We start from the raw sequence: 27,488 nt of genomic DNA, 5'->3' as shown, positions 1-27,488 counted from the left end.
GACCACCCAGTTTTCTGAGAGCACGCAGTAAACCTCCCTCAAATCCTGTCTGGGCTCGTTTTGGCCTAGGGAATACTTGTATATAGTAGTGGTTTCCTTTGTTTTTGTTTTGATGGTGATTATTATTTTTCCTGAATTAGGGCTACAGAGATAAATATTTAGTTTCTAATGTTTTATTTTGTACATAATCAGGTGTATCAGAAGCAGCACCTTAAGCCTCAGTGTTGCTCTCTCATTACTTTTTTAATAGAAAAAAGCAGACGTTTTCAGTACTTGGCAAAGCCACAGGGCTGAAGAGAGAGCTGGCTGGGAAATGGGAAAAATGCTCAAATCTTTTTTGAAAAAATGCCAATGTCTATAATGTATTTTCAGTGAATGACTCAATTGGTTCTATTAAAGTAAAATATGTAATGTTAATTCAGCCTAATATGGCTTATTCAACAGACAGCTTGAACCTCTTCATATTTTGTTTTCTAACTGCTAATTATTGAATGGGATGTTTAATTATTGATTTCCAGTAGTGGATATCAGTATAAATCAGGAGTAGTTCCTTTAAATTTGATGGAGATTTGTTTAAAAGTAAGAAGGGTCCGACTATTCTTGAAGAGGAAGGAGGGAGGTGCAAGTCAGTCAGAAGGAGGCAGAATTTGATTCTGTATCTGAAATGGGTCAGTCCTTCATTTGTGTGGACTTGAGCACATTTGCATTTGTCCTTCTGTGTGTGTTCAGCCTCAACCTCTAGATTTGCCTTTAATAAAATATCGGAAAGTGTGGTGCAAATTTATTCTGCTTTGTCTGTAAAGAATAATAGCATGATACTTACTGACTTTACAGTCATAAAGTGGTATTTAATGACTTTGCAGCTCTTCTAAGAATAAAAAAAGAATAAATTCTGCAGTTAATTTTAGATGCTAAGGTTAGATACCACACAGACTTGCTGAGAACAGGGAGTGTCTTCTGTGGATAGAATCAGAACGTGACCCACTGTCCATGCAGCAGTTAAAATGTTCATCATGTAACATCCTTATTTCACTTTGGAAAGAAAAAAAAACACTGTTTTGAAGTTTTCCTTACAAAGCCTTTCTCAGACTGAAGACTGCTTCTCTTTCCCTTGCCACCTCTCATTTAATACAGAGGTACTGTATGTAAAAGGGAGAAAATGGATACACAGGTGTGTGTGGAGCAGAGGTGCAGGGAACACGGGGATCTTAGATGTGTGTACACAGATGGGTGTGATGGGGTCCTGGGTGAATATCTGTGTAGTGCAGATGTATCAGCAGAGTCAGGGAGTAAGTACTACAAAGTGTACATCATCCCTAAGAAAAATAGCCTGCAAAATTCCATGGAGGTGGAAGGGATTTCCAGGTGGGATGTGCACTGACCTGGCTCTGGTAGAGCTCAGTGTCTCCTTCTCCTCTCCTGGGAGACTCCTGCTCATTTTTCCCTCTCTCAGAACTTCTCTGTTCCTTCCCTGTCTCTGTCAGCAAGAGCTGCTGGCTGGGGAAGGTCATGGCATCCTCTCCACTGGAGGATTTTGAGGGCACGTTGGGTTAGGACCTCTCAGATGGTAATTGAGCCTAACTTGGCACAGCAGGCAGGGACTAGCTGACCTGTCAGAGGCCCTCCCAACCCCATTTTGTCATCACACAAGTATGGAAGAGGACAAAACCTGAGGAAGAAAAATGTGCTGTAGCAAGTAGCTGCCAGGTCTGGAGGAGTGAAGCATTGCCTCTGTGATGTGGAGAGCGGGAGGTGAGTGGAGGTGCTGGCAGAAGCCCCTCGGGTGACAGGCAGGGGACGAAGCCAGAGTGGGGAGGAGCCAGCCAAGGACTGCAGTAACACATTCCATGATCTCAGTGAGAGAGGAAACAAGGACGTGGGTCATTAGTCAAAGCAGCACGTCAGGTCAAGGGTAGGAGAGGCTTGGGTTTAATTTATTTTTAAAAAATAAATAATAAGGCAAACCCCCAGTGCATTTCTTAACATAGGAGAAAGGAGAACAATGAGGGGATGAGAATCCAGCAAGGACTGCAAAAATAGAGTAGGATCACGGAGGAGATTTGAACACGGGTCAGAGGCAAAAAGCGAATAGTAAAAATTTGCTGTTTGAAGGAGAGGAAAGGAAATTATTTCAGAAAATAAAAGGAAGGCCAGAGAGAGAGGATAGGAGAAATACTTTAAATATAAAATCAGACAAAGTCATCCACTGCAGTAGCTTTCTTTTAGCTACAACTTAACATGTGATATCTTGTATGTTGAGGCATGTCAGGAGGGGAAATAACTTCTGGGTTTTGTGGTGTGGAACAGGTGAGATTTGCATGCATTTGGCAGTAACTAAAGGCATTTGGCTCAAAGAAATGGCAGAGAGAGTAAAGGGGCTTCCAGCGTCTGCCTGCTGCTGACAGAAGTGATGGGAAGTGAATGTTGGATGAGCCAAGGGTTGTGCATAGTCCAGCAGACTTCAGAGTCAAAGTGTTGGACAACACAACCCGAGTGAGGAAGATGAAAGCACAGGCAGAAGGAGGAGGAGTCTGAGAACAGATCAGTCATCCTTGCTGAAAGACTTCGAGTCATGGAAAGGGTGAAGGACAGGGTGAGGTGATAAGGGCTGATGTTGAAATAAACCATGTGATGTGTCTTAGTGTTAAAATGGGCATTTCTGTCATCATCATTTCAGTTAATGCAAGCCCAAAGTGCTTCCGGTTCTCACCATGACCTGGGCACTTCTCAAGCCCTCGATTCCACATCATCAGAACACTTTGCTGCCTCTGAGCTCATTATCTGTACAGCAATATGGGTGGTAAGAAATTTCTATTCTGTAGGTAGTGAACTGAGGCATAAAGCAAAAGAGTATTTTCCTGCAGTCCCGCTACAAGTGGAGGTGGGACTTGAAGCCAAGGTTATCCAGTCCTCAATTAGTCGCTTAAACACTGACTCATCCTCCCTCTGATATCCTTCCTTGAGTGGGAGCCACCTTCAAATCAAACTTTCCACGGAGAAATAAAGGTTTTTGCCATATATTAATGGTTTGTTTAGTGATGCAAAAGAAAAAAAATCATATGTAACTTTTGACATTTTTATTATTGGGAAAAAATTAAGCCATAACTCTGTATCTGCTGGTTGATGCAGAGGGACATCGGAGAAGAGACTAGCAGGGGTGCTGGTGAGAGTGGCCTCTCTTTGATGTGCTGTGATGTGTTTTCCAGATAAACCGTGAGAGCTGGTGTCCGCTGGAGCCGTGTCCCGACCCCTCCCTGCTGGAGCACAAGCGCACGCGGGAGTCTCCAGGTGAGCCTTGTGCTGAGGGCAGCTCCAGACCAGCAGCCATCCTCCTCACTTTTTCTATCCTTCCTTTTCTCCCTATTTTTGACATCCTGGCCTGGATGGGGAAAACACATAAATTAAAGAAACCGTGTAATGACTGTGCTGTGAGTCATTGTTAGCACATGGCTGCAGCACTTGACTAGCAGGGAGCTGTGTGGTGTGTCAGTGTCTCAACTCTGCATTTGAAGTGCTTCAGTATTTTGATTTCCCCCTCCCCTTTTTTTAATCTAAATAAACTTAAAAGGCAGGGGCGGGGGGTAGTCTTCTAGCTAAATGGATATGATAAAAGAAAAAAAGCCAGAAATTTGAACTCCTAAATCCATATTTAGACCCAAATCAGTGGCTTGGGATTTCCCCCCCCCCACCCCAAAGTTGCCATGATTGCAGGCTTCAGGAAGCAGGAAGGCTGTTCAGAGCCATCGTTCCCACACCCTGCCCACCGGCCGTGCCAAGCTCCCAGCCCTGTGTGCTGGCTGGTGCTTTCTGGCTCTTCCACTGGGATAGAAAATCCAGTCTGGGCAAGCTTCAGAGAAGGGTTGGTGTCCAAGATAAGAAAAAAAGCATTTCCTTTCACTGGATTATGCATGTTCGAAACAAATAGAGTAATTTATCAGGGCCCTGAATAGGGACTTTGCTTAGGCTGCTCATGGAGAGGAGGCTACTTGCCCTGCTGTCCTTATGAGCAGTGGTCTCACCCAAATCTCCTTCAATTTATGTGAGACTTCACAAAGAAAATGACTGAGCATCAGTGTGAAATTTAAACTCTTTCAGAGTGTAGGTGAAGAAGGGATAGTGTGAATTAGTGACCTGACGGGTTTATCCTAAACAGAAGTTCTAGCTCACATCAAAGTTAAATAAGTGCTTTTTTATTAAAAAAAATAATAAAAATTGCTGTGTTTAGAAGAGTTGTGATCAGTAAATAACTGTTTCCAGTGTGTTTTTACAGGAGAACCTGTGGTTTTGCTGTGTCTCTTGCTTACTAATTGTATCTGTGAAACCCTTGCCTTTTATGCTTCAGGCAAGAGCTACTGCAACCCATTTGTCTGCAAAATTACGTGCACTCATTTGACTTGCCAGATCTGTAATCACATATTCTTATGGATCACTCTCAGTTGCACACCTATTAATTATCTAATGCAATATTACACTATAGGAATATAATATCAATTACATAATTAGGTAGCTATATATACAAATTTTTATTAATAATTATAGTAATACGTGTCTTTAACACATGCATAAAGAGACAGGTTTTTAAGTAAATGTGCTCTCCAGATGGACTGAAGCAGCAGAAGGATCTCAGGTTATGCAGGTTCTGGCCTTTCTAAAAATACTATTGTTACTGCACAGGCATCCTCCTGCTGCTCTGTGGTGCTGGGCAGTGTAGAGAGGGCAAGAAAAATCTGGCAGCACCTAACAGCAGTAAAACCACTGGCTGTTATAATGTGGCTAACTTAAAAATACACTACTTGATAAGGAATTAGGCATTTTTCATCTGCTGAAATGGCTTGTAAGGACAGAGACCTCAGATTTTAGAAGGCAGCCTTTTGAAATTAAGTGCCCAGAGGAGTGTAGCAGATACGTGGTTATCAGCATGGAATTGGAGGGCTCAGCCCTGGCTTGGAGGACACCAGAGTCTGGAAAATGTACAGAAGAGATTGCTTGGAAATGTTCTTCCTAGGGCTTTTTTCTCTGTATTTTTTTTTGCCTTTACATTGTGCACAGAGCTGTTGCCGGGGTGTGAGAGACAGAGCCTGGCTTTGTGCGATGTCTGCGCAGTTCAAAACAAACCCGGCAAACTGAGAAAAGGGGAGGGAGAAAATGGGGAAAATATGCATGCCTCCCGCCAAAGATAAAGGAAGAGTGTAGGGAAGAGAAGGTTTGGGAATGAGTTTCTCAGGACAAATGAGCTGAGGTGTCTGGGGGGTTCCCCATCACCCTGCTCCTTATCCTTCTTCCCTGCCACTTCATCTCCTCTGCCCCTGGGAGGCTCCTGCCGAGGAGGCTTCGCTGCCTCTCGTGCTTTATCCTCAGGGTGAGGTATCCATCCCTCAGCACATCTGGGCTGTCCCCACTGATTTTCCAGTGGAACGTGGCTGGAGCCCCTTTGTTTTTCAGTCTGGGCTGTGGACATGCTGTGCTGGCTGCCAGCTGGATGAACGGCACCTGGCCCGCATCCTCACAGCCTCTCCGTCTCTTCTTTCCCTTTATTCCCCCCCTTCTTCTCTCCCCTCCCGTCTCCCCCTCGGTGATGGAAAAGCAGTTCAGATTTTCCAGGTTTACCGAAAGGGGAACAGGAGCAGCTGCAGCATCCAATAAGTGCTTTTCCAATTCTGCACAGCGTGGAAATTCCTCTATGGGGTAATGGGGTTTCTGACTGGTTTCAACTCCCCCTGCCCTAAATGGGGACAACCCCACCACTTTCAAAGTAATGTTATTTTCTCCAGAAGTGGAGTCACTCCCATCAGTTGGGATGTGACTGCGGTGTTCCATAGCTGCTGTCAGGCACAGATTAAGGATGGGGAGGGCAAAGAGGTGACCTTAAGCTACCCAAACCTGTTGCCCTTGCAGTGATTTTTAAGCTTGATGTCACCAAGGCTGGAGTTAGTGAGGTGTAATTTAAGAGTGAACCAGTATTTTATTGCCTTGGCTCCTCTCCAGACAGCTGAGCACATTTTGGATCTGTTTAGTTAGAACAGGTTGGAAAATAGCACCTTTCTTTTTTTTTTTTTTAAATACTAATAATTAGAAAACATTTCAAACTGGGAAAAACGAGTGTTCAATTATTGCCAAAATTATCATTAACACTTTTGACTGAAGGATGAACAAATAAAATACGTGCAGGCATTTCTCAGGCAAATACTTGTCTGTTAAAGGTTTTGGAAAGAGAGGGCTTTTGCAGGGGCTGCAGTCTAGTTTTGTGCTTTTGATTAACCCAGTACAAACAGCTGGAAGCATTTGAGAAGAAAAGAGATGCAACGTGTTTATGTTTCAATGTCAGGAGTTATGAAAGCTGAATGTTTTTTAAAAATCACCTTATTTTTGAATCTTAAAAAAAGAAAAGCTTGTCATAGAATTCACACGAGTGCTTTTTCAGTAAGAAGTGTAGAAGAAGAAATTAAATAATTGTCCAAATACGCACTAAAAGCACCTTGGCATTTAGAGGGAATCGATTCTTTGAGGAAGAAAGCTAATATTGACAAGTTACATTTTTACATTTATTGAATATTAATCTAATGTTGCAGTTGTTGCAATAGATAGGAAGCATCCCATTATGCAGTGTATGTGATACCTCATATGTAATATATTTATCAGCACCTCAAACTACACGTGTTTACAGCTGTTTCATGCAGAATTTCAGTTTGCACCGTGTACTTCAGTGATGCACTTTAAAAGGAGTTTTAAACTCTGGAATAAATTACTTGAGAATTTGCAGGCAGTTTTTGGAGGTGAACAGATTTATAAAGCTTTATTTCTAAAGCCGTGTGGAATTCACTGAGAGAATGCGAGTTGGATGTGTGGATGCTACAGAAAGCCTCAGGTTGTGACTCTTTTTGTGCTTTGCTCCTGCAGAGTGTGAGAACTTCTTGGATGATGGGCTGAGTGGCATCTGTGCCTCATCACAGGGTGGTCTTAAAAGAGAGTCTGGGAGTGAGTCCGACCTCTTCCCTTTGTCTGGTGATGGGATGGAAGACCTTGTCTTTGGGAAGGTAAGAAAGCCTGGTTGGGATATGGTTAAAAAAGCCCCTGATAAACACATGTGCAGACGTAGATCATCTTGGTTTCACTGATGAGTTGGAAACATGGAAGCGATTTTCTTGGAACGGAATAGATGGGAAGGATCCGGTCTCCTCCTTGGATGCAGCAACATGAGGGATGTATTTACTTGCAGCAGAATTTCAAAAGCTGTGCAGCCCCCTATGGTAAAAACATGAAAGTAATTTTGTCTGTCCAAAAGTAAATCAGGCACCAGAGGAACAGTTGAAAAGGTGGATTTTCTTGCAAGGTCATTAGGGATTGCGCAGACGATACAAAATCCATCTTTAACTCATGTAACAAAGGGCTTTTCTCCAGCAAACTGTGACCTCTGCGCCGACACCTTCAGATTTATGTACTGTAATTCTCAGAGGAACCAGTGTTTTTCTGTAAATTCAGTGTCATAGGAAGGAAGCACTCACTCTGAATACTTCAGGCCAATTCCAGGGAATAGTTTTGTTGCCTAGGCGACATAGCTCTAATGCCTGTTTGTGTGCAAGTAGAATGAAAGTGTTTTCAAATTTGCTTAAAATCAACAACAGAAGTCATTGCTAACCTTAGTCATCCCTATGCCCTTTGTGTTGCTGAGGAGGAGGAGGAGTGGGAGAGACCTGAGAGACAGAGTTGGCCTCCCTTTGGCATCAGTCTTTTGCATCTACGTCAGAGCAGCCTGAATTTATTCCAGGGGGTCATTAGGTTTTTGCTCTTGAAGAATCGTCTTGCTGGTAATTTGTATTCTTCTTGGCATAAGCAGATGGTGAAAAAGCATCCAGAAAGAATGTAGTGATGTAGAATCAAAAGGGATGTGACCCTTCTTTAGAGCAGCCATCACTTTGGTATCCATGAAATCACATTTGGTTCAGCTGCAGCTCACAGATTTGAGCAGGCACAGCTTCTACTCTGAAAACCTTAACTCTTGGAGTAGCTTTCACACTGGCTTTCTGAGAAATGTATCAAATGACACAGAATTCTGTTTGCTGAAATCAAATCAGATGGGGGGGAATATTTTCCAGCAGGATGGGAAACACCAAAGCCCAGGCTAAGTGATCTCATGTGCTATAAATGAACAGTAAAGTCATCCTTAATGCATGTGGTAGGGCACAGAGCTCACCAGCCTCACCCTTTCCCATCGTGCTGTCAAAAGGATCTGGGATCCTGGGTTGTCAGAGTACAAGGCTGTTTGGCAGAGCAGACTGTCTTCAGTTTCCTTGTGTAGAGTGACACGGATTGCGACAGCCAGCTGCTGTTTGAGCCTGATTTAATGCTTGTATGGGAAGATGTGGGAGAACAGTGCAGTGGGAACGCAGCAAATTTTAAATTATACAGAATTTTAGCTTTTACCGTTTCTTATCTGGAAAGTTTCCTTCTTCAAATATGAGAAAGAAAGATGAATAGGTAGTGCAGTGTAGCAGGGATGCCATAGGGAAGGGAGGAGGTGATGGGGAAAGCAGATCTTCAGTTGCCTGTGGAGAGAGGGCAGAGGCAGGAATTTTTTTCTTTGTAGAAAGGGAATTTCTTGATTTAGTAGCCTTTGCATTGTTCTCATTATGGAGTGGGTTGCAGACTTTGTCTACAAATGGCTTCAAAAGGTTCCTGAGTTGAGTTTAAGAAGTTATTCAAAGCTAATCTCAGCCTCAGTTGCTTTATTGGTCTTCGTTTTCCTGACCAATTTGATTCCATGTCTCCTCTCTCAGGATTTATCTGAGTATTTTTTCTACAGTTAAAGTTATTTCTAAAGGACCAGAAACACTAGTTTAGTGTTGTGAGCTTGTTCCTAAATTAAATCTTTTTTGATTTTAGGGTATTGAGTCCAGGTGGTAGAAGTGCAAATTATAGATATTTTTAATGACCACCAGAATAAGTCTAGGCTGTAATCTTTTTTCTGAAAAATATTTTAAAATGCCTGTCTTGGCTATAGTTGATTATTTATAAACCTATGAAGTAGTACAGTTTCCATAGCAAATCGGGAAGAGACAGAATACGTTTATGAACAAAAAGAGGATCTCAAACCTTTCAATGTCACGGTGATTATTGTTATTATTAGTTCCTTTCTTGTTTCCCCTTTCTGTGGAGCAAGAGTTGAACGTTGGTCTACTGAAGTTGCTTTTGTGGGGTTTTTTTAATTGTAGAAATAACTCCTTCTTTGTTAACTGCTTAATACTTTAAAATCAATGTAGAAGAACAAGTCGCTGTCTGTCCAGGGTCCTTGGGCTGCTTCCTTAGACATCACTTGAAATTCATAGATTCAAAGCCCTAGTTCTGTCCCAGGACCACGAAGAACCGGGGTCTGTGGGGTCACAAAATCTGCAGGTGCCTTACTCTGTCCCTGGTGTTTGGTGCGTGCTCCTCTCCCATCTCCTTCCCATCTCCTGTGCTTGTCTCATTTCTCTCTCTCTGAAGGACATGTGCTGAGCTGTGGAACATGAGCTGCTGGGTTCAGGGAGCTTTAGCACTAAAACCTGCCCTTTTTTCCAGACTTTAGAGGCTGTCACTGAGATGCAGAAGTTGCAGAAGTTGCAGAAGTCTATGGCTTGGAAATGCAAACAAAATGTTTTGAGTTTTTTGGGCTTTTTTTTTGTTGGTTTGGTTTTTTTTGGGTTTTTTTTTTGTGCATCAGCACTTCATTCCCATGTCCTCATCATCCTGCTTTTCCCTCTCTGTCCCAGACAGCCATCTGGGCAGGCTTTGCAGCATCCTCCTCCTTGAATGATTAATGCTGCATAAGGTCATTTCTCACAATCGTCTGGCAACATCCTGGGGTGGAGCCCATACGCTTTGCTCATCTTAACTTCTAACCAGCCACCGAAGTCCAGCCTTGCTGGGAAGCTTTTTAATGTGCCTCTTGGGAAATGATTCAGATGGAGGGAGTCAGGAACCCAGAGATCATTGCCAAAGGAAGGGGTTGCAATGCAGTGTCTTGAGTTTTGTTTAATTTCTGCCTTTGTTTTGGTTTGCTCAAAGAAAATACAAAAATACATAAATGTTTTGCATTTATTTTTGCAGAGTTGTTGTATGTCTTAAAAAAAAAAAATCAAACAAAAAAACCCCGACAGCTGTGCAAAAAAAAACAAACCCAAAGGAATAAAAATTTTAAGGGAAAGGCTTTCACCTCCACTCCTAATTATAAAAGTTATGATAAATAATTAATAGAAGGCCACTATTGAGGTTAATTTTAGGGAACCTGGAGCCATAGGCAAATCCAAAAAAAAATTACTCTGCTGGATTATATATCAAGCCAACTAAAGGTGTTGACTCCTTTAGTGGAATGGTATTCCAAATAAACTTCAGGGTTTCAAGGTTTAATTTTTTTCATCTTCTTTTTAAAAATACTCTTAACACCTTTAATGTCTTCGAAGGTCAAGGGACAGAGAAAGTTTGTGTCTCAGCACTTTGCATGTTGTCATCATAGAAATGATTGAAAGAACATTTTAATTCCCCTTATCAAGACCTCCTACAGTGGAGGGATTTAGTTGAATAAGTTGTCTTATACCCCCACCATCCCAGTGATTTCTGTTATCCCTATTCATGAAGAATTACATGTGTCCTTTCTCAGAATACTCACTTTTACACTTTCTCTTATTTTTTCTTACAAGCTTCTCAGCAAATACTGAGGGCAAAGAAAATGCTCATTACCAAATGTCTGTAAAGGCTCTTTTTGGCCATGAGGTTTATGGTCACAGTTAGAGCCTGTATTCACTGAGATGCAATCCAGCAAGCCCAACTTGAAGAAAATTAGTTTTCTTTAATATTTCTTTTTTCCTGTAAGAAAAGAACACATTCTGTTCTGCAAACGTGGTGTTTCCTTACTTAAATAGGATTAAAGAGCAATGCATATTTACTTGGCCAGGTAGTTAATTTTTTGCAGTGGTGGCTACAGTATCAATGTTTTTGATTTGTCAGCCACACTTGGCATTTTTCAGACAGAGTCCTCTTCCATATTAACGGTTTTCTTTTAGTTCAAAAAAAAAAGAAAAATCATTGCAATGACGGCAGAATATTTTTAGAAGAATAAGCATGGGCCACAAGTTCAAGGGAATTGTTTATTGTGTTCTGTTGTCAGTCGAATGCTCAAGGTAAAAGTTAAAGCAGACCAAATGTATTTCCCTTTTTTCAAACGTCTCCTTGAACTGCATTTTGCGATAAAAGCCGTAAATCTCCCTTGTTAGGGAAGTGGGTTTTGTTCTGCCTTTCGAACTGCAGCAGTATTCTCATCTGGGAAATAAAAATTCCTCTTCTTATTCTAATTCCTCCCTGTATAATTTGGTGTTCTGAACTATTGTTTCTAGATTTGCATCCAGACTGAAAGTTTCCAAACTGTCCCGTACTTGGCACAGCTGAAGGGGGGGAAGTCAGTCCTCTCCTCTCCTCTCCTGCTCTGCTGCCCCAATCACAGAATCACAGAATGGTTTGGGTTGGAAGGGGTCTTAAAGCTCATCTCGTTCCAAACCCCTGCCATGGGCAGGGACACCTTCCCACTAGACCAGGTTGCTCCAAAGCCCCATCCAGCCTGATCTAATGTCTGACAGTATTTTCCTGTCCTGTTTCCTCCATTGTAGGAGTATTATCCACATAATGACTACTTGATTTGTCTGTGTTTAAGCAATTCAGTAAGCTCTCATCATGACTCACACAAATATCAGATTATCTTGAATAATGCTGATCATCAAAAAACTTTACAGGGCTTCCATTTCAGTTCTCTTTTCTTTAAACCTCAACTTCCTATTCAAATGTATCAAATCCAATAGTTGACTAGTTTACAGAACACATTTTCCAAAATTCACCATTAATATTTGAAATACCTTAATGTGACGTGAATGTTTTTGGAGGGATGTATTTTTAGTGTGTTTTTTACTACTTTGTGTTTAAAAGGTTCTTGTACTTTGGTGTTGTGCTGTGGATGCTGTCTTTTTTTTCCCTTTGATGGATGTGAGAAGGGAAGTGGTGTGACAGCATTTAGTTAAATCATCTTAGGAACATTATTGTGTACCTGTTGAACTGAACTAAGAATAAAAAATAGCTAAGCTTGAAACAGGGCTTTTCTCTGGATCAGGAAATATTTGATTAGAAGATTTTTTAATATCTCAGTTCCTTTTTTTCAGTTAAAGAAAAAGCTTATTGCTTATAGTGTGTGCCCATCAAATAAAGCACAGAAAACCAGAATTCTCTGGACTGTTTAACACTGCTCCCGCTCATCCTTCCCTCCATGGGGTCTGATGCCCATCTTTCCATTCCAAGAACGGGATTTTGTAGCCAGTTGTCTTCTGCCAAATGCTTGCTGACAGCCTGCAGCCCCTCGAGCACTCAATTCCTGCCCAGCCCCCTGAGCCCACTGTGTGAGGACAATTAACCTCTGGGGCTTTGCTGAATGGTCTGTTGTGCATGGCCTGACAGAGCACTCTGCCTGGTATTAATTTAAATGATACAGCACAGGGCTCTGCAGGAGGATAAATTGAAACTTCCCATGTCAGTCCCTCGGGGCAAACACCGTTTCAGACTGGAGGTGATGTCAGAGAGATGCTTGTGTTTTTTATGGTGGCCACAGGGAACATGGAATATGCATGGGCTCTTCTGGGGTTGTATGGTCAGCATGTGGCCTTTGGCCAGAGAGAACCAGCTTGGCTTCTACATACTGCTTTTGGAACAAACTAAACCCAAAAATTACAGTATGACTCAAAATCTGTAATACAGAGCAGCTGATCCTGTAGAACAATATTTTTCGATGACAGTTGGATTTGAAAGATGCTGCAAACCCTGGTATTAACTTTCTGCTTAATGGAAAGTAGTGGGGGATGGGGAATTAAGCTTTTATTTTTTTCTGTCTGTTTTGTGCTACTGAGTAATTCTCCCTTTTGTGTTGCATGATGCAGTGGAACAGTGCATTGCCCTTGAGCTCTACAAGCCCATCCCAGTCCCACAGGAGAGGCTGGAGTTTATCATCAGGAGTTGTGATAACCCTCTTCCCCATTACTTGCTCTCAGTAAACCTTTGGCAGTTTTATGGCACCTTGATTGATAACAGGTTTAGCCAGAAATGGTGAGAGGAACGGGGTTTGCTGTGCAGGATGAAATATAGAACTGGGGAGAGGAAGGCAGGCAGAGAACCTGAACTGTGAGCCCAGGTAATGGCAGCCAGGGACTTGTGGGGTGGAAGAAATTACCTTGCACAGAGCAAAAAGTCTCAGTTCTATGATGGTTAATTTGCCTTATGCCATCGACTAAGAAATCTCTCAGCTCATGTGAAATGCAAAATATTTGCATTTATTTAAAATGTTAAATGTATTCACTTCAATGGAAGTGTTCAGGTCCAGGTTGGATGGGACTTGGAGCAACCTGATCTAGTGAAGAATGTCCCTGCCCATTGCAAGGGTGTTGGACTAGCTGATCTTTAGAGGTCCCTTCCAACCCAAACCACTCTATGATTCTACTTTAACTTATTTATAATTTTCCTTACCCACAGCAGCCCGAAGAGGAGCAGTCTGCATGCGATGTCACCAGCTCCAGCTCCTCTGCCGATGACACCATGTCCCTGGAGAGGAACTCATCCCTGGGCAGCGACACGTCCCTTCCCTTCCCACCCACGGGGAGCTTTGCCCAGCCCAAGGACAGGCACAGCCTGGATGGCAGCTGCACCAACATGGTGTCCTCAGAGGGAGGAGAGAAGGAAGAGGAGCTGGACAGCATCACGGACGTGCCCACTCCTTCCTCCGTCTTACGCAACTCCATGCGGCCGCTGTCCCCTTTCCGTCGGCACAGCTGGGGGCCGGGGAAGAATGCCACCAACGAGGCAGAAATCAATCAGAGGAGGTGAGTGAAGAGCTGCTGTGATTTACTCTGCACCCACTCATGCATATTTATCTGAGCTTTAAACCTGGCATGATAGAATTGAAGAGTGAGGACGTTGCTTTTGATTATTTCTTTTTCACTTGAAGGGGTTAAAACAATCTCCTAATGTGTGTTTGTTTGGTTTTTCTTAAATTAACTTTCAGGATTAAAGTACTTAATAGCTACAGTATGCTTGAGCTTTCCAGAGTAAATGGAATTACCTCGAGACAGGTCTTCCATTAGAACTGTCACCACCCCCTTCTGTACAAAGGAATTACTGGAGTGTTAAATCTCACTGACCACAAAATAAACATGACCATTATTGCTCTGATTGTATGAAGAGATAACGCAGGCACCGGGATTTAAAAAAATTTTGTGGAAGCTCTTCATAATGGTGAGATGGGTCCTGCCTGTTTCACAGAACTGCTTCCACCTCGGTCTTTCATGGACAGTAAGTTCCATCACAGATGTCCCTGGTGTTGTTCAGGAAGATTCAAAGGGGAAGTTTTCCCATCCATTCTTTCAGAAGGTACAAGAGAGAGAGGTGTACGAGCCGTGTGAGTGTGTCCATGCTGGTGCCAAGTGATTGTGGGAAGAAAAGTTGCTCATTCCCCTGTTTCAGTGGGGAAGAAGGTGGAATAAAGGAAGATGCACACCAAGAAGTAGTAATTGGTGTGAGGTTCCCTGCCATGCCCTGCACCATTCAGCATTTGGGCTGTGGGATGCTTGGGGTCAAACCTTGCGTGTTCTGAGCCCAGTGGAGGTTTGGCCAGTGTTTTTAACACGCTTTGATGCTCTCAGAGCAGGAATGGCCAGTTGCTTTAGCAGGGTCAGGGTGCCATATCCTCCCTGCAGCTCACGGAAGCTGCAGGCCCAGGTGTGCAGGGCAGTGCCACTCTCTGGGCTGCCTGGTGTGTCCTCATGGCAAACATTGTGCTGTTAACAGAAACAGAGCCATTCCATGTGGGGTTGGATGGCATTAAATTAAAATTGGCCGCTCACAATGGGTTCCTGAAAATGCTTACTGACCCCTTTGGATAATCCAGGGAGAGGCAGCAGCCTCCCATCAGGAATGTGTGAATCCTTTACACACAGCAGCTGTGGGTACCACTAAAGAAATGTTGTAGACCCTTCAGGTTTTAAAATCAATGTTGAAAACCATTCAGGATCCTCTAAGTAACATACAGTGAAAGATTTTTATTATTGTTGTTGTTGTTGTTTAACACTGTCACCTTTTTTGGGCTTCGTTCCTGGTCCCCACGTAATTTTTAAATAAGTAATGCTCATCAGTTTTTAAAAGCAACAAAAGGGTCAGCATACCTGCAAAGTTATGACAAAATGAGTCCATAAACTCCTTTGGGGAGATTTATTTTTAAGTGTAGGACCTGATGCATAAGGATTTCTGAGGGTAATCAACTGCCTAGCTGGCAATCACTGTTAACACTGAACAAATGGGGTTAAATTCTCCTGCATCACACTTTGGAGGCTGTTTCTGGATGGGAAAATACATTCATTGTAAGTGTAAGAAAATCTGATTTAAAGGAACTTAAAAGTAATTGTTTTAAACTTTAAAGTAATTGTTCTCCTATGTTCTCGTATATACGGCTGCAGCTACATACGGATAGCTGTCACAGTAGGTTAATTAAAAAAGAAAAGCTGGGTGGGTCTGTGGTGCTGATAGGTTCATGTTTGTTTTTATGCTTCTGTTAGAAAGGAATTTGGATTATTTGCTGTGTTGTTTTGTTGTTTTCTTTGTTCTTTTCATAGCTGTTGTGATGTTGAGGCTCTCGTTGCTTAGTGAGCAACAACAAATACTGAGGAAGTGAAGTGCAAATAAGTGACTTTCACACAAATCAGTTAAATTCAGAGTGTTTGCTTATTGCTTTATTTCACATGCAGTAGATGCTTTTCCATTTGAAGGGGAAAAGCCCTTACTGCAGCTTGACTTTTGCAAACCTTTGAAGTGGAGTAACACAGAGCACAAGCCTTGGCTGAGGTTTGTCCTGCTGATGGGCTGGATCTGTGCTGCTCCCACCACCTGCCACCCTTTGTGCTCCCCCCCCTTCTCTGGGCACTGTGGCACTTCTCTGCTCTGTAGGTGAGCAGGTTGAACTCACTAAATGAGGAGAAAAATAACCAAATAAAGGGTAATGGCCACCAAAACCAGGCCAAGGATCAGAACTGGGCTGTGCAAGCAGGAAGAGGAATGAGGGGACAGAGCACACCATCAGCTGAGCTCTGAGAGGTGCTTCCTGCCCCAGCAAACACTTGGAGCCTGGTCCAGCCCCCATCCACACCAAAAATAGTGTCTACCCTGATGACACAGATAGCTAAGTCAAGCTTAGATAGAGGTGCTGATACAGGAACCAAAAAGCCTACGGAAAAAAAAACCAGCCTTTTGTAAAATTTGATCTTTTCCACTGTTACATGTTTTCTGTTTGTAAGAGGTTTGAGTGTAAGAGTTAGTTCACCAAAAAGATCAGGAAAAAAATGTAATAATCTTAAATGAAATGTGAAAAGATGCTCAGTTCCCCTTCACTTTCCCTCTTTCCTCAAATGCATTTCACAGATAATCCTCATGTCTACATTTTGCTATTAAAAATACAAAGAAAACCAACAAGGCTGCCACAAAAGGATGTTCATCCTTCAGTTAATTCCTGACATTCGTAGCAGATTTGAAATGCCTGTCTTTCAACAATGCTGCAGTGTGTGTTTAATGTCCGGGCTGGGGAAAGAAACACCCTTGTGTTTCACTGATGGATTAAGCACTGCAAAACTGGAGCTGGTGTTAATCACTATTGCTAACAGCTTCTGTCAAAGAGTCTGGCCTTATCTAAACTTTAAACTGACCTGGCTTTGGCAGCAGCAAAGTTGCAGCACGGTCAATACCTGTGCAGCCTTGTTTCTGTATGAAATAAAACCAGCCAAACCCCAGATTTATTTGTAAAAGAGAGGAGGAACACAGAGACTCATTACTTCCTTTCATGTTTCATTTTGTGTTTTCCCTGTATGTCCATTCCCTCTGTCTGTGTGTTGGGGATATTAATCCTTTAGCTGCCATTTGTTATTCTTTTTGTTTCATTCAAGCTGCTGACCATTCTCCATGATTCATTTTCAGTTCAATGCGAATTCTGGGGGATGGTATAAAGAAGCCTCCCATTCATAGGAGAAGGTACAAAGCCAACTAATGTGACTAACTGTTTTGTGTTTGAATGTCTACTAACTCCATACTGTCATGTTAGTAAACCTGTCGTACCTCTGGAAGTGTTGGCATTAAAGCTGTGCATCCCACCTGGCTGCTTTCCCTCTCCAGTGTGACCCAGGGCAGGTTTTGTGCCCCACAGAGCACATGCCTGAGCTGTTTTCTCCAGGATGTTATGTTAATAATGAAGAGAAATCTCAGATATGATTTTGTTGGCCTTTGCCACGTGTAAGATTTGGAGTTGTGTTAAAACAGTTATTTACCTGGGAGCATGTGTGTGATTTGAAGCACATCAGGGACTCCTGGCAGGACTTGCAGGATGGGCAGCTGGGGAGGGGATGGGTCAGACACGATCTCAGAGTTGGAGAACACCCTTCAGATCTGCAGCTGGTTGAATTAAATGGCTTTAATGTTGATAGTTTTTATAACCATCTTCCTAAAAAAATAGAAAATAAGGTGCGCTTTTCTCTTTAGTTCCATGTGTTTTTCCTCTCTGTAACAAACTTTCAGTTCCTCATCCATCCCACAGATCCGCAGTTCCACTCATGTAACCTTTGCATTGGCTATTAGTATATGAAAGAGGATACTTAATTTTTGGCACAGCAGATGTGGACTGTCCACACTTAGACATTTTAGGCTGAAGAAAAGAGAGAAGTTTAACCTCTGCCCTTCAGTGGTTCAGCCTTGTCTCACCTCCCATAGCCTGGTGCCTCCCCTCCTGTGCCAGGTTAGCTCAGGATTTCACTTCACTTGAAACAGGGATGGGGTGATGTGGGTGTAAACAAATTACCACATTCCCACGTGTGAAAAGAATGTTACCATGATGTTATGACCAAAAAAATCACCCTGCCTCACCTTGCATCAGCATGAATGAACCCTAGCAGCACTGTAGAGTTCAAGAGAACACTCTTAAAAAAAGAACTTAAAAAAAGGCACAGGAAAGAACATGCTTTTTTACTTCGAAGAAGCCACTTTATTTGCATCACAGCAGGAAGCAGTGCAATGCCTGTCTTCTCAGCTCATGCAAGTGAACTTTTTATCAGTGGTCTCTTAAGGCTCCTCTGTAGGAGCTGTGTTAGTATTAGAGTGAAAATATCCTGAAACACTGGTCTAACACCTGGAATAAAGAAAATGTCTAGAATACTTGGTCATAGCTGAAATGTGTGATAATCCTTTCATAAACACGTTCTCACTTTTTCTGGTCTCCAGACCATTTTGGGATCATCCTCTCTAACTGCACTTGCTGAGCAGGTGCCTGAATCTGATTCCAGCAGTTTAAGCTCTCTCACAAGGCTGATGTAGATAACAGCTCATCCCCCTCCCCAAACTGTCTTCTATAAAGGAGTTTTGCAAGCTCTGCATTGATCTTTTTAAGATTTTATGGTGTTGACAACAGGCTGTGGGTGGCTCCCCAGTAGGACTGTGATTCTGCAAGAGTGCTTTGCACAGCCTTTGCCAACAGATCTCCTTCCTTCCTTCCCTGAGATCTCACCACTTCCAGGCTTCCTGCTGCATGTGTAGGGCTCCTCTTCTTCCCTCTCTCTACTCTTCCACTTGCCTCCCTTGCAGTTTTAGCATTTGGGATCATCACTATAACGTGGCAATTGTCAGGAATAGAGGCATCTTTTAAAGTCTAGTGTAAGCATTGCATGATTTCTTTAGCGAGGAGAATCTTCTCTCCTTCGATTGAAAAGGGACCACACAAAAAGGAGTGATTTTGGCAAGCAAGGTGACATAAGCATATCTTAAAGGGTCCACCAAGCTCAGTGCTCTTGTGGCCACAAGCAGATGGTCTGGGGAAGCAAGGAGAGGGGAAGCATGTGTGACACCTTCCTTGGGATGCTTTCTCAGTTGCCCGTGAGCAGGTCTGACTGGCCCACTGGGAGGCTGAACCCAGCCTGAGAGTGCAGATTGTGTGTGATGGAGATGGATTTCCTGTGGCCAGGACTTGGTGCCTCTGCTTTCACACAAGTATTTAGTCCCTGCTATTCCCCACTAATATTTACATCTGCCATTGTGGTTGAGTTGGGTGAGGATGATGAAGTGCTTGGAAATATTGGCATGTTATGGGAAGGAATGTTTTCATGAGGAATGTTTATAGTGCTGTGCTGAGAGCTACTGGTGAAGCACACCTGGGGCTTTTGGCTGCAAAGCTTTGGGTGTATCCTCACCTGACTAACATCCTTTATAAAACAGGCAGCAATTATCTGAACTCCACCACTGAACACCAACTGTCAAACCCTTCCAGAGTGCTTCCAGTGTTGCACTGTGTGTGGAAACAATATGAGGGCTTGGCAGGACATGATGCATTCAGTGGGTTTAAACCTTCATGTGTGCCCTCAGAGGCTTCTGGCACTCACAATTCCTGGTCCAGGAATGCTTAGATTTGTTCTGCCCTTTTCATAGGCTCCTGTCATGGAGCAAAGCATGCTCTGTCCATGTCCCCTCCTTGCATAAATTGCACACCAGGACCTGGGAGCAGGACCTGTGCTGATGCAAAACTCCCTTCAGACAATGTATGTTTCCTGAGCAGCTTTTTCAGGATTTAGGGATCATATAAATCTCATAGCTGACAAGAAGATGGATTTCTCTGTTTCTGCAAAACCTGCAGTTGGGCCATGAGCTAACAGAGAAAAAATAATAAAAGCAGTGTAAAATAACAACCAAAATATTTGCATTCTGTATTTGCATTTCTTATGTCTTTCATGATGCAACTTTGGGACTCTCTTGGGGAATGGGAGATGAAAGGTTTTCTGGTCAGGAGTGCTCTTGGTTTAATCCCAAATTAATTGTAAGATTAGCCTGGTTTTTTTTTCTTCCAGCCTCTTTCACTGACTGGCTGTGTAGCATTTAAGAATGTATCTTTCTCCTTATTTTTCCCAAGCATAGCCTGAGGTTATTAATACTTCTGTGGAGGGGACTTACACTATTAAATATCTGTAAGGGATTCTTTTTCTGATTTGAGGATGAGAGTTACCAGAAAAATACTAATCATTACTAACACAATGGCTGTGTGTGATTACTTACAAATTGGCTTTGGTATGTTTTAGCCTTGTTTTTCCCGAAAACCTCTCTCCCCACAAGGAGTATTTTTTCCAATACGTTGAATACTCGCTGATGGGGTCGGTTTGGGGGAAGCATGGGCTGTCCTTGTTCAGTGGTAACCTCAGGCATTTGAGGCACTGTGATGTGTTTGTGCAACCAGATACGTGCTACTGCATTATTTCTGAGTTTGTTGGGAGTTTTTGTAAGATATGTGAAAGTGAGAGTCTTTTAACGTTCCCCATGTTCCATAACAATCCGATAATCACTGCCCTTTTCCTTTCTTTGCCTCTTTTGCTGTTCCTAGTTTGAGCTGGTGTCCCTCAGGCGTACAGTACATTGCCATGGGTCCTGACTTTACTTGTAGAAGGTATGGTATGAATAAATGTGCAGCAGCAAAGGAGCACTGCAAACACCCTGTCGCCAGCTTCTCGTGCGTCGCCTCCTCCACTGCTGCTCTGGCTGAAGCGTGCACGTCTTTGTTTGCTTGGTCTGCTTTTTCAGCAATTACCCTTGGGAGCGGATCCTCAGAACTGGGCTGCAGGTGGAGGTGGTGGCTGCTTTCCACTGGCCTCTGGCATTAAAGAAGCTGCACTGTTGGGTTGAGCTGCTCTGTTCCGTGATGACTTTAAGCTGTGTATTTTTCCGCAGCAATGATCAGGATGATAATTGTGACAGCCGAAGAATCAAACCAAGATTAAGTATGATTCAGCACCCCTCTGTACCAGATCAATCTCATAAAGGGTTTAAGTTCACACAGACTTGCTCTTTGTAAATTGGAAGACCTAGGCTTTTTTTCTAAGAAACTAATCGTGTAAAAGCTTCTCTGAAAAAACCAATCTGTTCGCCACAGATGAAAATTTCCCAGGCACTTAAAGTTTGTGTCTTCTGTAGAAAGTCCCAGAGCTGAGATTGATGCTTGCAGGCCACATCTTTATCCAATATCCAATAGTTTGGAAGCCAGTCCCTCAGATTTTATAGCTTTGTCGCTTTTCTCTGGCAGTTCTTGCTGGTTGTGGGTAGAGCTATTAAACTCTTCTTCTGAAGAGTAGATATTGAGAAGTTAACCTGCCCTTCCTGGTACAGTTGAATTATGTTTGGTGTATATACTCCAATCAGAGAATTACAGATCAGTATCACTGATAACTGTTTTATAGAATAGTATTTGCAGGTTTTAGCTGGTTTCATCACAAGTAAATGATTTTTTTTTTCTCTACTGTGTGACATCATTTTTGCTGCCTTGGAATGTAAAAAAGAGATATTCTTCTGCCCTAAATAACCAGTAGAAATGGGACTGATTTCTACCTACAGGTGTTTTAGAATAAACTTTTAAATGCCTGCTATAGATACACATTGATGAGTCACAATCTTCCTAAAGCAGATTACATTATAAATGCTTCAACCAGGCTTTTTTTTCTCATTAATTACCGTGAAAAAAAGGTTTTTTAAATCTACTAAATCTTCTTCTTCACGGTTTATTGTAGTTTTTGCTTTCAAAGAGCATATTTATGAGCCTCTTAATGCTTCTAAGGGACTGCAGAACATTAATCACTGCTATGCAAGTCTACCTGAATTTAAAGCTCCTCTGGTTGTTTAAATCATCTGTACAGCCTGTAGAGTGTTTTCTTTTTCATGTGTTTACATGTTGGTTTGTTCACCACGTAGATGTCACGATCAGCCTCGGGTTGGGACATGAGCCCAGGGTAGGCCTTGGACTTAGTGAGTGTCAAATCAAACATTGGCCATGGATCTGTGCTCATGTCCTGGGAGCTGAATCTGTAAAGCTTCACCCAGTGAACCCACACTGGCATTTCAGTGGGTTTCTTGGTGCTTGGGCATGAGGAACAAGAGGGTCAGAAGCAGAATATTAGGGCAAGGTTTATCAGATTAAATAGTTGCATGTGAAAGAGGGTGTGTTTTGTGTAGGTGAGAGGAGAGCGTATTAGTGTTTTTCACTTGTCTGTCAGCACCTGTCTCTACAGAGTTTATTTCTAATAGGTTTTAAATAATAAAGTTTTATTTCTAATAGTACTGCAAGCAAAAGTTTAGTATTTTATTTTGCTTTGAGTTACTGCCCAGCTCTGCTGGGCAAGACCTAGCTCCCTCAGTAGATGATAAAATAATATTGATTGGGTGACGGAGACAACATTTATTAAATTTAAAAGCAAGACCACAGCAAGGGTAAAAAAGAAACCAGCTTTGGCAGAATAAATGACATTATCAGTGCCAAGACTTTGTGCAGGGGAAAATTTTAAAGTAGATTCAGAGGATGTGGCTGCAGAGATGAGTGTTACAGAAGCTGACGTGGCTGCTGGGAGGAGTATTGGTCCAGGACAGGCAGCACGTGCTATGCAAGGTAGTTTTATTTGGGTGGCTTTATTCCAAGGGAGAGCATAATAAAAAGCTAGCAAAGAGAATATGTGGAAATGCCAAAATCTTTAGAAGAGGTGTTTCTGGATTTTCCTGTGCACCACTCAAAAAGTATCAGGCAAGGTGTTTGTCCAGGAGTTTCAATGGTTGTTCAAGCAACAAACAAACCTTTATGTCTCATTAGAGGCACAAAGATGTTGTTATTTGCTCTGAAGGAAAAAGAACATGCTGAGGAGTAGCACCTGCATTTCGCTGCACACTTCAGTGCCTGCTGTGTGTTTTACATTTGCAGGTGCTCTGTGCTGAAAGACACCAGTCCCTAAGAGTTGGGCAGCATCTGACCTCTGTGCTTTCTCTTTAGTTACAGCCTCGAAGGCCTTGCTGGAGACTCTGGTGAGAACAAGAAGCCCTCTACAAACCTGGAGGCTTCTTCTCTGAGCTCCAAAGACCTCAGGAGGAGTCCACTTGCCAGCAATCAGTCCCTGGTCCTGCTCACTGAGGAACTTGAGCAAGGAGAAATCAGAGACTACAACCACCAGGTAAAGCTGTCCAACTACTGTTGGATGACTGGGAAATGCTACATCGACATTTTGAAAGTCATTTTCCCAAGTGACAGTCTGACAAAGGCTTCCACCTTATGTGTACATACACATAATATTAAAAATTTTCCATCTTTAACATGGAGGAATCTCCAACTCTTTTAAATTTTCTACTTCATTCTTTGTGGCAAGACAACTCTTGTGTCTTCTCTTGCTTAGAGGAATGGCATTTTTGGGGAACACAGTGCTCAGCATTGGATTTTTTTACCATGTTGAACCACAGTCTAGTTCTGCTGAGGAGCTGGAGTCACACCAGCAATTTCCATGGCTGTCAGAGAGTTAACAATACCTGTTTTGTAATGTCTTGCAAGAAAATCAAGCACGCAGAGTCCCTCTGTTGTATAATTAGTTATCTTACACTTCAAAGACAGAACAAAATGTTGCATTTCACCTGTGCAGTGTTTCAGTGTTTCAGAGTGAGAGTTGCAGTAAATATGAACACTGACCTGGGATCTGAAGGTGGGATAGTTCTGTCATTCTTGACATATTTGCTCAGTGTGGTTCTGTTCTGTTCTGCAGGTGCATCAAACGTCGCAGCCACAAGGATTTAATTTCTGTTCTTCTGCTGTTTCATCTCCACTGACCAAATCCATGTCTCTAATGTCAATTAGCAAACCAGTGCTCGACAGTGAGTAATCCAGTTTTCCCTTATCCACTCTGTCATCTGTATTACTGAGTATATCTTGCTACCTTCCCAAGGCAAAATGTGCTACTGCCCACTCTTGCTTCCTTTATTACATGAAGTACATGTTTCACTGCTGCATGGAATTCTGGGTGGAAGGGCAGAACTCATTCAGTTTAGTTTTGTTCTTCCCAGTGTATCCTGCCTGTTTTCTTTCTCTTGGGTTTCCTTTGTGTGGGTCGCTTTCTTCTTTCTAAATTAGACTACTGGTATGAAAACTATGATTTATTGAGTTTTTTGACTAAAAAAATAGCATCCTTTCAGAGTTTCTTCCTTTGATGTCAGGTAGAGTCCACTTGAGATCTTACTTCCTGCATCTAGATTTTTTTAAAGCTGATACATGGAAACTTGAGAATCCATGTCATGATCTCCTTGGGGGAGTTTGTTGCTATTCATTTTGAGTTAAATATTTTGGAGCAGTTGGGTGTAATTTATTGAATCTCATTCCTGAAGAAAATAATAAGAGATGATTCTATAGAATTTTCCAGTTTAGCTTAATTGAAGCAATAACAAGCACTTCATTTTGCAACTTGGTTGAATTGATTCTTTCAGCTGAAAAAGTCATTCAGAACGCTGCAGCTGGATGTATTACACGTTTTCATGTCATTAATTGCCAGCCAGAAACCCTATTGACATTTTAGCTCTTGTCTTGTCAGTTAGTGATAGTGTCTGATCTTTCCTCTTTATTAACGTGATTCTCCCTTGCAAAGCTGAACAAGGTGCTTTAAGAAAGGTACTTTATTCATGGAGGAGACTTGCTGGAGGAGGCTCACAGGGATTCTGCTTTGTAGGAGACATTTTTAAGTTCATCACCATGATTATTCCACGATTAATGGAATGTGGCCTAATGTGTCCCCCAGCAACAGTAACCTAAGCATGGGCAGCTCTGTCCTGTGAAGAGACCAGATCCTGCCCTGTGCAGTGGCACTGCCTCTTCCCTCCTTGGGCTGAAGGTCTTCGTTGTCGTTTTTTAAAGCAGCCAATTTCTTGGCATTGCAGCCAACCTCTGACCAAACACCAGAATCCTTGGCTGGCTCCCCAAAAATGATCTGTTGGTGGCTGAGGGAGCCTGGATGGCTGAGGCTGTTAAAATGTCCTGTGGCCTGGCCTTAAATTGCCATGGAGGCTTGATTATCCCATCTTCTTCTAGATCCAGCCTGGCCAGCCTGGTCCCTGGAGAAGGAAGGATGGGCTGTGGACAAAGTAGCAGAGTTAGTCTTTGCTTTGAGGCAAATGTCTGTAAGTTTGGGACACTGAATGTAAAAATTACTAACATTCCTGTGAGTATCATTTTCTCTGTCATTAATTTGTGACCTCTCAAAAGGGCCACATTTTTATAGAAAGGTGGTTTTTGAAAATCAGAGCATTTGAGGGGTTAATATGAGCGTACAAAAGGAGTAATCACTTGGAAAATTTAGCTCATGGATTTTTTTTCTCAATCCTGACACCTTCCTAACTAGAGAAACTTCAATAAATCACACAGAAAAGTTGTGGCTGCCGCATCCCTGGCAGTGTTCAAGGCCAGGTTGGATGAGGCTCAGGGTAACCTGGTCTGGTGGAAGATGTCCCTGCCCATGGCAGGGGGTTGGAACTGGACGAGTTTTAAGGTCCCTTCCAACCCAAACCATTCTATTACTCTACTTCATTCTTCCCCTTGGAAAGAGGAACAGTATTGTTTGAATTGTGAGCATAGGACATGGGAAGCAGTTTAGTGCCTCTTACAAGGAGGTCTTGTTGTATAAACTCCCTTGTGTCACCTGGGTTTCATGTTCATGTTTTTCCAGCAGGACACTTAAGAGTTATGCAAGAATGACATAGAAGTGAATTCTAGGACAAATTCAGTTCTTTATTCCACTTGCATAATCTTGTGGTAGGTGTTTAAAAGAAAAAGTGACCCTCTGATCCCTGCAAATGTGTCTGAATGGGAAGAAAGCAACAAGCAACATGCTGTGCATGAGAACTTTAAAAACTAAATCCAGATTAATAAACATATGAAGGGATTTCTTTTATTTTTACTGTTTATTGTCATGTGTGCTGAGGCAGGAGCAATTTCCAAGACTGAGTTCCTAGCCCACACTCCATCTGATGTGTCAGATGTTCCAAGAGCTGCTGTGGCCATTCACAATGTTAATCCTTCAGCATTTTATAGAGGGAGGTCACAAGAGCTGTTGGCTGGAGTGCTCGGAAGAATGCTTTTAGCCTTGGAATAGCAAATTTCCAGTGTTGGAGCACTGTTATAAAGCCAGGAATTGCTATAAATAAAACCACTGAAATGGAAGTTGAACTGGGCTGAAGAAGGTGGTTCAATTTACAGTAAAGTATTATTGTTCATCTTGACTTTTAGTCTAAATAGACAGTAGACTACAGAAGAAAAAGTGGTGTTGCCTAATTGTGTTCTTCAAGTCTGGAACACTAGAACAACTCCTTGAAAAGGCAGTCTAAACAAAACTAATGCGTGGGTCTTGCTAAGAATTCTTCAGTTTAAATGCCTTTCATTGGGTCCCTCTAGAGTTGTTCTGCTTACGTTGGAAAACTGTGCACATTTTAGTCAAATTGCCTGTAGGCAACTGGCATTTGTGACTAATGGCTGGAGGAAGTTTTCAGGGGAGTTTGCTTTGCATTGCTTGCATAGCATTGGCTATTCCTTGGACAGTGTTTTTATATTCTGAATTCACTTTTGATGTATGATACCAGCCATGCAAAAACCCTCATTGTATGTGGCTGAAAGGACATATTTCATTCAAAGAGAGCAATCATTGCTTCATCTTTCTCTTGGAAGTTTAATACTTGATAAAGTCTTTAGCCTGTTTTCCCTGTCCTGCAAGTGAATTGATTTATCCATGGAATGACTTAGAAGTGCCTGAATACATGTGCTGAAGACATTTAATGTAGGTGCTTAAGTAGGACCCTTAGATCAGGCCTGTCCCAGGGGCAGAGTTTCCTCAGCCCTGTCCCAGTCACCTTTCCCAGGACATACAGATGTACCATATGAGCACTGGGTGTCCAGCAATCAGGTCACAGCTCAGAGATTTCCACCTGTGCTTGTATGAAGAGAAGGTTTGGGAAATACAGCCTTTGGGAATCCAGTTTCAATGAAGAGTGGCTGACTGGCTCCTACTTCTCTTGTCAGAGACCATTGTAATTACAAAGAATTGTTGCAAAGCTGCTGCTGTGCAAGGGCTGCTCTTAAAAATAAATGATGGGATCTGTGATTTCATGGATAATTGCTGAATTTGGCACTGTGTTTAGTAGGCATCTTCCAGGCAAGGGCAGAAGAGCCTGTAGTGTGGCTTTTCTCATGTTCAGGCAGTTTCTTTAAAACAGGGACTCCTAAATTTTAGAAGAAGGCAAAAGAGATGCTTGTTTTTTCTGTTTTCTTTTGGAAGAAGTGTCTCTTTTTTTAAAGCTGGAAATTTTCAGGGGCATAACATTATCAGCATTTTTGATTTTTTTTTTTAGAGATGGAAGTGGCAAGAACCTCCCCAGGTAGATTAAGTTAACACTTCAGATAAACTGACCTTGCTAATATTTGGTAGCTTTGCTGTGTCATTTAACTGCAGAAAGCACCTTTAAACAGATATCTTGAGGTGTTCTGGTTTGAGTCCTTGGCAGTTCTTTCAGCAAAGCTGATGCCCTTTGTGCAGAGATCCATTTTGTTGTTGGTATTCAGTTTGGAAAGTTAGCTGCCTATA

At 42.4% G+C, this 27,488-nt stretch overlaps 1 protein-coding gene across 9 annotated transcripts in view; it reads left to right on the top strand.

Moving 5' to 3' along the window:
- AKAP13 (A-kinase anchoring protein 13) overlaps positions 1-27,488 on the top strand; it is a 201,302-nt gene that overhangs the window by 135,455 nt on the left and 38,359 nt on the right. For 5 of the 9 annotated variants that reach the window (XM_042039769.1, XM_042039767.1, XM_042039774.1 and 2 more), the window contains 7 exons: positions 3,207-3,288; positions 6,898-7,034; positions 13,537-13,883; positions 17,020-17,073; positions 20,453-20,515; positions 22,877-23,054; positions 23,634-23,742. In XM_042039769.1, the coding sequence (XP_041895703.1) occupies positions 3,207-3,288; positions 6,898-7,034; positions 13,537-13,883; positions 17,020-17,073; positions 20,453-20,515; positions 22,877-23,054; positions 23,634-23,742 (970 nt within the window). The remainder of the gene's footprint in view (positions 1-3,206; positions 3,289-6,897; positions 7,035-13,536; positions 13,884-17,019; positions 17,074-20,452; positions 20,516-22,876; positions 23,055-23,633; positions 23,743-27,488) is intronic. The other 4 variants (XM_042039768.1, XM_042039770.1, XM_042039771.1 and 1 more) reach the window with 4 other exon arrangements.

Source organism: Corvus kubaryi, unplaced genomic scaffold, assembly GCF_017639235.1.
Source record: "Corvus kubaryi isolate FWS band 111438036 unplaced genomic scaffold, C.kubaryi_AGA036_p1.0 37394, whole genome shotgun sequence".
Classification (NCBI taxonomy): Eukaryota; Metazoa; Chordata; class Aves; order Passeriformes; family Corvidae; genus Corvus; species Corvus kubaryi.
Note: the sequence above shows the minus strand (reverse complement) of the source record. Positions and strands in the feature narration are given on the sequence as shown.